Genomic DNA, 13,635 nt, shown 5'->3' with positions numbered 1-13,635 from the left:
ACTGAATCTTTAATTATAGAGGGTATTCCCCTCCCTTTATCATTAGGGCATAGGGGACCCCCTTATTTATATGAGATGAGGAATGTTCATATAATTCTGGAATACACGGATTGATTCTTTAGAGTTGTTGGATGGTTGTTTTTAGAGCTAAATTCTTGCTCTTTAGTACTGGATTATTGCTCAATTGTAAAAGATTGCATACTGCAACACTACTGGACCAATGTAGTAGTAGAAGGAAAAACCGAAAATGGAAAAAAAGGGCCATGTTGTTAAGGGGTTAATATAGATCATGACACCAAGAATTAAAAAAAAAAAATCACAATAATTCTTAAAAAATATATTTATGATGAAAACTTGATTCACAAAATAGGTCAATTTCTGATAACACATTCCCTTAAAGAAAATATATCACCTTGAATACAGGTTAAAAATTCTTGTGCACCATAATAGTGTCACAATTTGCCCATCAGCTGTGAGCAGGAAAGATCATGACAGGGATTTCAACCTGATTTCCTTGTTCTTATCAAACTGTTACATATGGAATCTGATCAATGATGTACTCTGCCCTCTGTACTTCTGCCTCTACAAGTGAGAACAAGATGGGACCTTCACAAATTATAAATGAAACAGATTGGGCTACATGTACTGGCGAGTTACAAAAATAAAACATCCTTTAATGATACTTTGTTTATTGCATGTAAACTCACTCTTATCTACTGGATTACCCCAAAGGTCTGTAGGGTGACTAAATGGATTAGCAAATTTAACCTTACTTTAACCCCCACTAAAACACTTGTTTACATTAACACAGGCAAACTCTACACAGTATTGGAAAATAGCTTAAATTTAGACAGACCGACATAAACGCATCCTTCTAATACTAGAACCAAATTAGAAAAAAGCTACAAGAAATAGAATAAATGCTTTTCATTAAATTAAACACACATTGTATTACATCATTAAAAGATACAGACCAGAGTCCTTTCCAGTCAGCCTATTGAAGTGGCAGAGGCTGGTTCCACCAAGGAACACGGCGCAGGCGACGGATAGTATCATCTATTCCCAAGCATAACACAACTTAAAATTGGAGTGCGTGGCAGCCAGCAGCAATCCAGCCTGAAAAGTGAATGAGTGGCCAACGCAGAAAGATCACTGCAAGTTATCCAGACTGCTAGGGAGATATCCTGTGAATGGCTCCTATCTGCTGAAGCTGCTGCTGAGGGCTGAAAGCTAACTGCTGAGAGCACCATCCGATGGCTGCCATGAGAGTCTGCTGCACATAGACTCATATTGAGCTCAATACCCTGTGTGACAAAAGGAGCTGAGCCTGCTGGCCCATTACATTGAGTACAGTTTCTTTGGACTGAGCACTGAAAGGTAAATACCAGTATCAATCGTGAGTGCAGTCTTTCACCCATTTCTGTTAAGTCAAAAATCCCTTTCTAAGTGGGGGCCTTGGACTTTATGGGACTCAATATTATTGAATGGTGTTAAATATGGCGCCATCTTTAGTGGAAGGATTTGCATAGTTAGATATTTGGGTGATGTAATAGTTTACTAGTAATTATTAGGAAATTATAGTACCAGTATTTCTGGTGGTGCAATGCTCCACACAGTTGTGCTGCATGGTACATCCATTATGATTCACAGACATCACACACAGCTCTACTACATGTATCGTGACTCCACACATGACAAACACATCTGTTATACATTTATCCTGATTTCCAGACATTACACACACAGCTGTACAACATGCATCCTGATTTTCACACAACACAAACAGCTCTGCTACATCCATGCTGATTCCCAGACATTACACACACAGCTATGCTACACCCATGGTGATTCCCACACATTACAAACACGGCTCTGCTATATCCATGCTAATTCTGAACATTACTCACACAGCTGTACTACACGCATGCTGATGGCGTGACATTACACACACAGCGGTACTACATGCATGGTACTACAGATGACACAAACAGGTGTGCTACATCCATGGTGATTTCCATACATCACACACACAGCTGTGGGAAATCCGTGCTGATTTCGACACATTACACACACAGCTCTACTACATCCATCCTGATCCCACACATTACACACAGAGCACATTACACACACAGCTCTACTACATCCATCCTGACCCCACACATTACACACACAGCACATTACACACACAGCTCTACTACATCCATCTTGACTCCCCACACAATACACACACAGCACATTACACACACAGCTCTACTACATCCATCCTGACTCCCCTCATCACACACAGCTCATTACAAACACAGCTCTACTACATCCATCCTGACTCCCCTCATCACACACAGCTCATTACAAACACAGCTCTACTACATCCATCCTGACTCCCCACATCACACACAGCTCTACTACATCCATCCAGACTCCACAGATTACACACACAGAACATTACACAAACAGCTGTACTACATCTATTCTGATTCCCACACATGACACACACAGCTCTAATACATCCATCCTGACTCTACACATGACATACACAGCACATTACATGCACAGCTCTACTACATCCATCCAGACCCCACACATTACACACATAGCACATTACACATGCAGCTCTACTACATCCATCCAGACCCCACACATTACACACATAGCACATTACACACGCAGCTCTACTACATCCATCCAGACCCCACACATTATATACACAGCACATTACACAAATAGCTCTACTACATCCATTCTAATTCCCACACATGACACACACAGCCCTACTACATCCATCCTGACCCCACACATGACACACACAGCACATTACGCAAACAGCTTTATTACATCCATCCTGTCCCCACACAATACACACAGAGCACATTACACAAACAACTCTACTACATACATCCTGATTCCCACAAATGACACACACAGCCCTACTACATTCATCCTGACCCTACACATTACGCACACAGCTCTAACACATCCATCCTGACCCCACACATTTCACACACAGCTCTACTACATCCATCCAGACCCCGTACATTACACAAACAGCTTTACTACATACATCCTGATTCCCACACATGACACACACAGGTCTACTACATCCATGCTGATTCACACACATTACCAGCACAGCAGATTCCTGGATACAGTGATCAGCCCCTAGTCATATGATCCCTGACTCCACCCACACAGGTGATCACATGGCAATGACATCATCACAAGTCCTGGTAGTTCCTGTCGGCTTATCCAGTATGCATATAAGCACTTTCTGCTTAGCTTAAGCAGCGCTGCTGATTAGAGCCACCTGATTGGCTCTTCGGCTTCACATGACTACGCAGCGTGCACTCGCATTGCCTTCAGCAGCCGTGCACTACACACTACAGTTAAGCAAACGTGCACTACACACTACACTTAAGCAGCACGGGGTTAGGTTTAGGGTTAGGGTTACCTAAACCTAACATTAAATCCTAACCCCAACCCTAAACCTAACCCTAAACCTAACCCTAAACACTAACCCTAAACCTAACCCTAAACCCTAAAACTAACCCTACACCTAACCCTAAACCCTAAACCCTAACCCCGTGCTGCTTAAGTGTAGTGTGTAGTGCACGTCTGCTTAACTGTAGTGTGTAGTGCATGGCTGCTGAAGGCAATCCGCGTGCACGCTGTGTAGTCACGTGGTGTCGAAGAGCCAATCAGGTGGCTCTAATCAGCAGCGCTGCTTAAGCTAAGCAGAAAGTGCTAATATGCATCCAGTATACAGTACTTTCTACCAAACTCCAGAATGGCTCCTCCCACAGTAGTGACATCACTGCAGGTCCTTCAGCCCACTGGATTTATGTGGTGGCCGTAGGTCAGTGTCTCCTGTTAGGACCGCTAAATTGTGCCTGAGATAACGGCTTAGCTGTATTCTCATTTGATTATTTTTGTCCTCCCCTTCCAAGAGCCCTAACTTTGTTATTCTTCTGTCAGTCAGGCTCTGTGTTTTATATATACTGTAGGACCTGTGATGATATCACCAGAGGTGTGTGGCATGAGAAGCACCCACACACATACATCAATACATACTCATTGACAAGTGGTCATTAGTAGTTTGATTACAGTTGTTTTGGCGCAGCAAAGCACATGGTGTAAAGACTGATAGAGGGTAATATTGCATATTTTGAGTTATATGTGACACAGTGATAAAGCCACTGGCAGCAATATATCAGACAAGGCTTCCACACATTTACAAAAGATGTTCCGATGTTTAGTTCTGCGAAGTGTGGATTGAAGTGCATATTTTAGTGATGGCTTCCATGCATTTACTGTATGCTGAAATGTAATCAGGACTGTTTTAAGACCCTGTATGTCGTATGTACGATGTGTATTGCATGTGTGTAGCTAACCAGCTTCCATATGACATGGGCACATGCAGGCTTTGCATGCATGTATATTGATCAGAGCTATTGAAAAGTGAGTTGCTAAATTCTAGTCATCAGGCATATATGGGAAAGGCCGGAGTTGACACGTGCCTTGCTGCTGCCACTTGAGTGAAACCGAGACATGATGGACAGAACAATATGTTATGCTTTACATTGCAAATAACATTTTGAATTTCAGTAAATGCTGTCACTTTAAAAAGATGATACTCATATGCAATGTTACACATACAAAGTACACAAACCCACCTATGGAGTGCTATGTAACATACTTTAAAAATAGTTCATTGCTGCAACAAATTGCCTCTGCCTCCTTTTGTCAACTGCTGTACCATACCTACCATACCATACCTGCAACCCGTTGCAGAAATACACTTCTACGATTTGTTTACACGTAGTGGAAACACTGTGGATTTTCTTTCCACATTTGCAAAAGGAAAATCTACAGTGTACTACAGTAGCAGCAATGGATGATATTTTAATAAATGTCATCCACACACTGCAGAAAAAAATCAGTGTGAAAATTGACTTGTGATTCAGATTATAACTCCCACCATGTGAAATTTAGCCGCTGATCTTGGCGCCTTTGTGCGTCCACACAGAAATGTACGCGAGGTTCAACCTCCCGTTCATTTCTAGTATAATTTACATCACTTTCTTACCTAAATTATACATGAATGTGTTGTTCCAGGACAACCACACTCCTCCTGATAAGTCACATGGCCTTTTCAGAAGAGTAGCAGACAGCCAAAAGTCGCAAAAGTCTTGCAAAAGTGAGCATTGCGCAAAATTTTGTAACTTTTGTTGCGAAAGAAACTGGTTTCATAGTATACAGAGTAACGATCAAACCCCCCTCTTACTACCTACCTTAACACTTTATACTTAGAAAGTGAACACATTAGTCCGAAAAGTACAGTACACAATTGTCTTTATGACTGCTAGGGAGCAATAAGGTACACATACAGTCCTAGTTGAAAAGTCAGACCGAGTCTGCAAGAAAAACGTTAGACAACCTACCTCCTTATAAAGAAATTCAAATATGCAGATAGAATTGAAATAAAGACTACTTTAGAAAATGTTTTACAGTACATTATACCAATTCCTGCAAGAAAGCCAAAACTATAGTCAAGTTGAAACTGTCTGGATCATATAAGCGTCAAGGAAACAAATCCCAGCATATACTGCCGGGGTCCATAGAGCATCAAATTTCTGAATAATGTTCCATTCAGTGAGAACATATTTCACAAGCCAGGGCATCAAATTGACCTTGAATATAAATTCTGCTATCCATGGGGGTTTAAAGGCCTTCTAGTGAAGGACAATTAGAATTCATGCAAGAAATAACAATTACAGAATGGCTAATCTGTGACATACCCAAGCAAATAGAAAATTGGAACAGCAGGTAGCTGGCAGGCATAAATACAGTCAATAGAAACAACTATCATTCAAATGGTCACTTTTACTGTCCCATTGAAAACAATGGGCGCTGCTTTCCGAGTAACGTGGAAAGATAGGACATGCATCGCGGTGCAGGAAAACATTGCTCGTGTATATGACTCCACTCAAAAGAATGGAGACTATATTTGTGCCAGATTTGGGCATCTTGCAAAGCACAAATCTCGCAAATGTTTCTCGGCCGTGTGAAACTGGTCTAAAGCTGCTATTATACAACAGCATTTCTCTCCTACAAAATATAGTTGGAGCTACTCTGATTGCAACTGGCACCTGGACTTCTTGGTTCAGTGACTATAAGAAGTCCAGGTCTCAGTTGCATTCAGCCTTTCGATGCCTGTTTTTTGCAAGGGAGAAGCGCTGTTGTGTAATATTAACCTTAGGGCGTCTTCACACAACAGTTTTTATGTTCAGTTTTTTGTGAGCCAAAACCAGGAGTCAGTCTAAAATATGGAAGACATGCAAATCTTTCCATTATACTTTCTCTACACTCCTGGTTTTGGCTCACAAAAAACTGAACATAAAATCTGTCGTGTGAATAAGCCCTTAGGGCTCCTTCACATGGGCCTTCTTTGTATCAGTTTTTTGAAAGCCAAAACCAGGAGTGGAACTTACAGAGAGAAAGTATGATGGAAAGATTTGCATTTCTTCCATATTTTGGACCCACTCCTGGTTTTGGTTCACAAAAAACTGATACAAAAAAGGCCCTTGTGAAGGAGCCCTTAGGGCCCGACCATAGTGCCTTCTGCAGCATCTATTTCATGTACGGAGTGCAGAAGTGTGTCCCAGCCTGACTGCGGGTCTCCAGAACCGAATTGAAGCATGTGGTTGGACCCTGAGGCTGTGGTCTCTAACCTTTGGCTCTGCAGCTTTTGCAGAGTCAGAATGTCTGTCAATGCATGCTCAGCGACTGCTAAAGAACTACAGGTTAGAAACCATTGGTCTGTATTATTAGATTACTTTTATTACACTGCTACATTGTCTGTAAATGTATTAAACAAGATAACATTTTATTTAGGTTGATGGCTATCAAATAGACACAGTATTCAACAACAATCATCAAAGAATTAACTATGCAAAGCAATATGAGTGTTAAATCATTCCACATATTCAAAACTTTTCATAGAAATGTTGCTTGAATCCTAGAAAAATATTCTGCACACACACCCATGTGGATCCTCACATGTATAATTACTAGCAACTTATTACTGTTGAATACAATAATAACAAAAACTGACATTGAATAAAGGAAAACTATATAATAATAACCCATAGAAACTACTGTGGTGCTTACCGTTCGGAGAATAACCATTGCTTCTCAGGGTTTTGTGCTACTATTATTGCCTGTAAATGATGAAACAAAACTATAAGTTTAATATAAGTATAATTAGAAAATGCAACTGTGTCAAAAGGACACAAATTAAAGGGACACTAAAGTGTCAGCCTACTTTATTGATTGTGTAGTTGAATCTTGTATGGAAGCCATCATTTCAGGCTGGGAAAAGGTTTAAAAAAATACCTAAAAATGTAATTGCTAAAATGTAATATAACCATTCAATTGAGAATAAATACATATTACATTTTCATTTCATGATTCCATTTTTATAGGTACGGTAATCTAAGGACTCCTTCCAACATCTGACAGTTGAAATTTTAAGGTATGCGCCACTTTTGGGGAATTTTCTCTGTCTGATATGTCTGGTTCATGATTTCATCAAGAGAATCCATACGTTTTACATCAATCACCTCAATCCTATATTCTTGCCTGACTACCACTCCTTGTGACCCCAACCATCTCCTCACCTTGCCTTAATACCTATTGATTGTGTATTTTTGGTAATCAACAACTCCCTAATTAAAAGTTCCATTTCTGCTGTTGTTGTTCCAAACATATTTCATATACTTGTGGTGGATTTACCATAGGCCCTCCTCTGCCTGTTGATAGCCGAGTCTGTAACATATGAATCACCCACAGTCAAGTTCAGTACTTAAAGGAAACTTTTCATGACCTTTGAGCTCAATAAACTATGTTATGGGGCTCAAAGGTCAGGGAACAGGAAGTCTAGGGAGTGCTATTTTATACTCACTGGGCTCCCCATTCCAGCACTGTGTCGCTCTTAAGTTCACGCGTGACAGTAGCGTGACTCTTCTCAGCCTGCTCTGTGCATGCAATCTCCCATCGAGATGGATGGAAGAGCATGTGCACGGAGTGGGCTGAGAAGAGTCATGCTGCTGGCATGCACAGACTTCGGGGGGGGGGGGGGGGGGCACGGACACCGTGTTGAAATGGGGCCATAGTTTATGGCACTCAAAGGTTATGACAGTTTCCCTTTGGGCCTTATGCCCACAGCTGTGACATGCTCCGCAAGTGGAATACCGCAGTGGAGTCCGTCATGGCGCCCCCCAAAGACCCCATACTCACCTCCGGATCCACTGCGTAGCTCCCGCATGACACTGCCGGCGTGCATGCGCAGTACAGCGCATGTCATGCCGGCTGCATCATGTGACGCGGCCGGCTGTGGGCGGGGCTCGTATTCACATTATAGTTCCACTGTGCTACAGCAGAAGTATAGCGTGATGGGGGGCTTCCATTGACTACAATGGAAGCCGTCTGCGCGTATTCCTGTCGCAAATAGGACATGCCATGGGTAATTTCATGCTGCAGAATTCCGCAGTGGAATTCCACAGCATGTACACTGAGCTATTAGGTTCAATAGAACCTAATAGCTGCAGTGAAATCCGGGTGTGGGCATTAGGCCTTAAAGAGGTTGCCCAGGATTTTTTTTATTAATGACTTATTCTCAGGATTGGTCATCAATAGTTGGCTGCTGCTCTGGATTCCAGCCGGCGAGCTGTTTGCTCAGCCCATTATCATGGCAGACAGAACCATGAGCAGACAGCTCTGTCCATACTGTGGAGGCCAGGGATAATACTGCTGGCACACCTACCATTGCACTAAATAGGAGCTGTGCCTGCCTGCATTACCAAACCAGGTTGCTGTACAACAAAGACAGTGTCTCTTTCCAGCTCAGCCCACAATGACTGCAGACCTGATATCAGATGATTGCCAAAGATCTAGAGTGGTGAACCCTGGCTGATCAACTGTTGATGATCCTTCCTGAGGATAGGTCATCAGCAGTAAAGTCCCGGACAACCTATTTAAGTGCATATGGGGCTATACAGAAAACCTGAGGGTTTCAAACACTTTTTAGTTTGGCAATAAATTTGCAATACTTATTCAAGATGTTAGATGAAGTTGGTTGAAAACTTATCTAATATTAGTCTTATCAAATAAATTTATTTTCAACCTCATTGTGATCTATTTATTACATTTTTGCAGCACTTTTATTTTCTTATTAACTTCATTAAAGCACAACAAACATGCATACAATTGCAACAAAATGACACTGTGAAAAATGCCCAATGATTAGAGAATTGTTCAAGTGATATTTTAGTTTCTCTTTCTTTAAAAAATGTACACCACTACTGCAAATTAATGGTCCACATTGAGAACTATAGTCCAAGAATATATTATAATCAGTTAATAATAGCAGCATTGGATCGAAGAGCATTTATCACCATTTTTGACACACCAATCAGATGTCAGCTTGTAGAGGAAGCTGCTGAATTAGAAATTGTGTTACTCCTATTCATGAGCAGATATTTTCATTAAGATCCATAGCCTAAATTAAGGAGGATTTCCATGTAAATCATATGAAAACAATAACCTCCTCATAGTACAGAATATATTTATTTTATGTCTATGATGATTTATGTAACAAAAAAAAGAGTTTTTGCTGCATTTTTTGATCAACACACAAGAGTGCATACAAAAGAAAGAAGTTTCAGCATTTCCTTTATATTTTTTCTTTTAATCCACTACTAGCTTTAGCCTAAAAACTGTCACAAAAACCATGTGTGATTCCAGTCTAAAAGGCCCATTTACACAGGACGAATGTCGGGCAAACGATGCCTGACACTTGTCCCTGGGTGTACTTGCTCCCGTGCTGCTGCGCAGGGGCAAGTATCGCTGGCTCACTCACGGAGCAGTCAGCAAGGGGCCGAGGCGGCTGGGGAAGATTTCACTCCTCGCTCTCCCCCGCCCCTTTCCATTCACTTAACACAGCGGCTGTTCAGTACTGAACGGCCACTATTTACGCTGAACAATCATCGTTCAGGATTTTATGCAGCTTAAAGTGTATGTTTCAGTGTAAACAGCAGCTATTCAGTACTGAACAGCTGCTGCTAAAGTGAATGGAGAAGGGCGGGGGAAACCACTGGAGGGACGTACCTCTTAAGGAGCGACTTGTGGAAAACCCTATGGATTCTCTACGTGACCGACAGGGCCAGCTCGTACGCCATAGGATTAACCACTCTGGTGACTGGAAAAGGGCCCACAAATCGGGGAGCCAGCTTCAAAGAAGGCACTTTTAATTTCAAATTCTTGGAAGACAAGTATACTAACTGGCCCACAGAAAAAGGTTCAAAAATGGTATGGGTACTTCTGCTCCTTCTTAACACCGCACCCCTGGACAGCTCCAAGTTGCCATGCACCTTCTCCCACACCTCCTGCAGGGCCTGGACCTGAGCGTCTGCAGAAGGATAGTTAGAGGAGGAGGAGAAGGACACTGGGAAACGGGGATTAAAACCAAAATTACAGAAGAAGGGAGAATGTGTATGGTTATTGATGGCAAATTCAGCCAACGCTTAATAATTGACCAAGAGACTCTGACAATCACTCACATACATTTTGAGGTACTGAACCAGTTCCTGGTTCATACGTTCTGTCTGCCCATTAGACTCCAGGTGGAAGGCAGAGGAAAATGACAACCCAATACCGATACCCCTATAAAAAGCCCTCCAAATCGGGCAACAAATTGGGCTCCTGGGTCAGAAACAATATCCTTGGGAACCCTATGCAGGCGGACAATCTCCTTGATAAATATGGTGGCTAGCTCAGGAGCGAGGGGAAGCTTCTTAAGGGCAGTAAAATGCACCATCCTGGAAAATCTGTCGACGACCACGAAGATGACCGAGCACCCCAGGGATTCGGGCAAGTCAGTAATAAAATCTATCGACAGACGGGTCCATGGTCTCTCTGGGACGGGAAGAAGATGAAGCGGACCTTCAGGCCATCTCCGTACACTCTTCCCTCTAGCACAAATAGGGAAGGACTTGACAAATTCCCCTACGTCCCGAGACATTTGTGGCCACCAATACAGACAGCCACACAGCTCCAGGGTGCCTCAGACTCCTGGATGACCTGCTACGACCAACAAATGAACTTTTTCTAGTATGAAAAGCTGCAAGGCCCAGGATACAAATAACCTGCCCTCGGGGAGGCCTTTGGGAACGGACTGCTGAGCCGCGTGGAGTAGAGCGGCAATGTCGGACGTAATGGCAGCTACCACCACGCCCGGGCCCAAAATACCCTCCAGCTGAGGCTCCTCTTCCTCAGGTACCCCGAAGCTGCCGGACAAAGCAACAGCTTTGACATTTTTGGACCCAAGGCACATATGTGACTAAAAGATAGAAGCTTGAAAAATACATTGCCCACCTAGCCTGATGAGTGTTCAAGCACTTGGCGGACTCCAGATAAACCAAATTCTTATGGTCCATGAGGACTGTAATAGTATGACGAGCACCCTCTAAGAAATGTCTCCATTCATCAAATGCCCATTTAATGGCCAATAATTCCCTGTTGCTAATATTATAGTTGCGTTCCGCCTGATTGAACTTCCTGGAAAAGAACGCACAGGGTTGGAGACCAGGTTGGCTAGGAGATTCCTGTGAGAGGACTTCCCCCACACCATGCTCAGGGGCATCCACTTCAATGATGAACGGGCGATCTAAATCCCGGTGAGCCAAAACCGGTGCTGTGGAAAAAGCCCTCTTGAGAAGTGTGAATGCCTTAACCGCCTCCTGCGACCAGGAATCAACCCTGGCTCCCTTTTGGGTCAGGTCAGTCAAGGGTTTGGCCACCACTGAAAAGTTTTTAATAAATTTCTGATAAAAGTTTGCGAACCCTTAAAAAGCGTTGTAATGTCTTTAAGTTGGCAGGTTGCACCCATTCGGTGATGGCCTTGACCTTGTCCGAGTCCATCCGGATGGCTGATGGAGAAATGACATATCCCAGGAAAGCAATCTCCTGTATGCCAAAAAGGCATTTCTCAAACTTAGCATACATGTGATGGGCTCCAAGGCGGGAAAGAACTGTCCGTAAATGCTTAACATGGCTTTCCCAATCAGCAGAGAATATCATAATGTCATCCAAATATACAACCATGTATGTGCCCAGGATATCATGGAAAATGGTGTTCTTAAAACCTTTAAAAATAGCTGGCGCGTTACATAACCCGAATGGCATGACTAAACACTCAAATGCCACAAAGGAGTATTAAACGCTGTTTTCCATTAGTCCCCCTCCGTGATGCGGATGAGATTATAAGCTCCCCGAAGATCGAGCTTGGAGAGCCAACGGGCCCCTACAACCTGGTTAAGCAGGTCAGGAATCAGGGGTAAAGAGTACTGAATTTTGGTGGCTATCCTGTTCAAGACTCTATAATAAACACAGGGCCTTTGGCCCCCCATCCTTCTTCTCCACGAAAAATAACCCTGCCCCTGCGAGTGATTCGGAAGGACGTATGTGTCCCTTGGCAAGACTCTCCGTAATATACTCCTTCATTGCCTCGTGTTCCGGGACCGTTATGTTATATATTTCCACCTTGGGGATCTTGCTCCTGGGAATAAGATCGATCTTACAATCCCATTCCCGGTGCGGGGGCGACGTCTCAGACAGTTGTTTAGAAAGCACGTCAGAAAAATCTGCAATATATGGAGGTAACCCTTTTACCTGACACTCAGTGGAATGCACCTGGGCTAAGACCAAATGCTCACTGCAACCTTGCCTCCATTGCACTAGTTCAGAGGTGGACCAATCAAATTGGGATTGTGAAGCTGGAGCCAGGGTAACCCAAGGACTAAATCAACGGATAGGCTCTCCATCACCAAGAATGAACACACCTCAGAATGTATATCGCCCCTTCAGCAAAAACTAGTTCAAGAGTCCTCGTACTGATTAACCCCGCTGACAACGGAGTGGATTCAATACCCAAGACCTGGGTATTGTAGGTATAGACTTGACAAATTCAAAATTAACGAAGTTTGCGGCAGCCCCCCAATCAATAAAGGCCCAACCGTTGAGGTGATGAACATTATACGAAATGGAGAACAGCACAAACAATTTGGAACATTCCGGAAGTACCTGAGCTCCTAGGTGATCACTCCGGACATCGCCTAGGAGCGGAAGTTTTCCTGCGACTGTTTCTTGGGGCAGTTCGCGACCCAATGATCAGGACCTCCACAATAAAGGCATAGTTGATTCCTGAGCTGGAATTCCTTGCGCTCCTTTGGAGACATAGAGCCCACTTCCACTGCCTCGACTTCGTTGGTGGCTGAGGTCAAGGGCTGATTCTCGGAACGGGTCACGGGCAGTCGGGCCCTAAGACGACAGTCGACCTTTACAGCGATAGTCATAGCCTGTTCTAGTGTCTCGGGTTCCGGGTGCGACAACAACAGATCTTTAACCGACAACCCAGTTAGAAATAAATCTTTCAGAGCGCGGTCATTCCATTTTGACTCCACACAAAACTGCCGAAACTGGGAGCAGAATTCTTCCACGAAACATCCTCCCTGCCGAAGACTCAATAACTTACTCACTGCATACCCTGCCCTCTCTGGCTCTTCATAAATCTGCCCAAGGGCT

The 13,635-nt window shown here is 43.2% G+C and overlaps 1 protein-coding gene across 1 annotated transcript in view; it reads right to left on the bottom strand.

Annotated features, from left to right (window-relative positions):
• Positions 1-13,406, bottom strand: part of MYO7B (myosin VIIB) — a 173,404-nt gene extending 159,998 nt beyond the window's left edge. Inside the window, exons 1-2 of the mRNA XM_066599774.1 lie at positions 13,215-13,406; positions 11,896-12,018 (exon numbers count right to left, since the gene is read on the bottom strand). Coding sequence (XP_066455871.1) covers positions 11,896-12,018; positions 13,215-13,406 — 315 coding nt within the window. The remainder of the gene's footprint in view (positions 1-11,895; positions 12,019-13,214) is intronic.
• Between the last annotated feature and the right edge of the window lie 229 nt (positions 13,407-13,635).

The sequence above is a fragment of the Eleutherodactylus coqui genome, chromosome 1, assembly GCF_035609145.1.
Source record: "Eleutherodactylus coqui strain aEleCoq1 chromosome 1, aEleCoq1.hap1, whole genome shotgun sequence".
Classification (NCBI taxonomy): Eukaryota; Metazoa; Chordata; class Amphibia; order Anura; family Eleutherodactylidae; genus Eleutherodactylus; species Eleutherodactylus coqui.
This window is presented reverse-complemented; position numbering and strand designations above follow the sequence as displayed.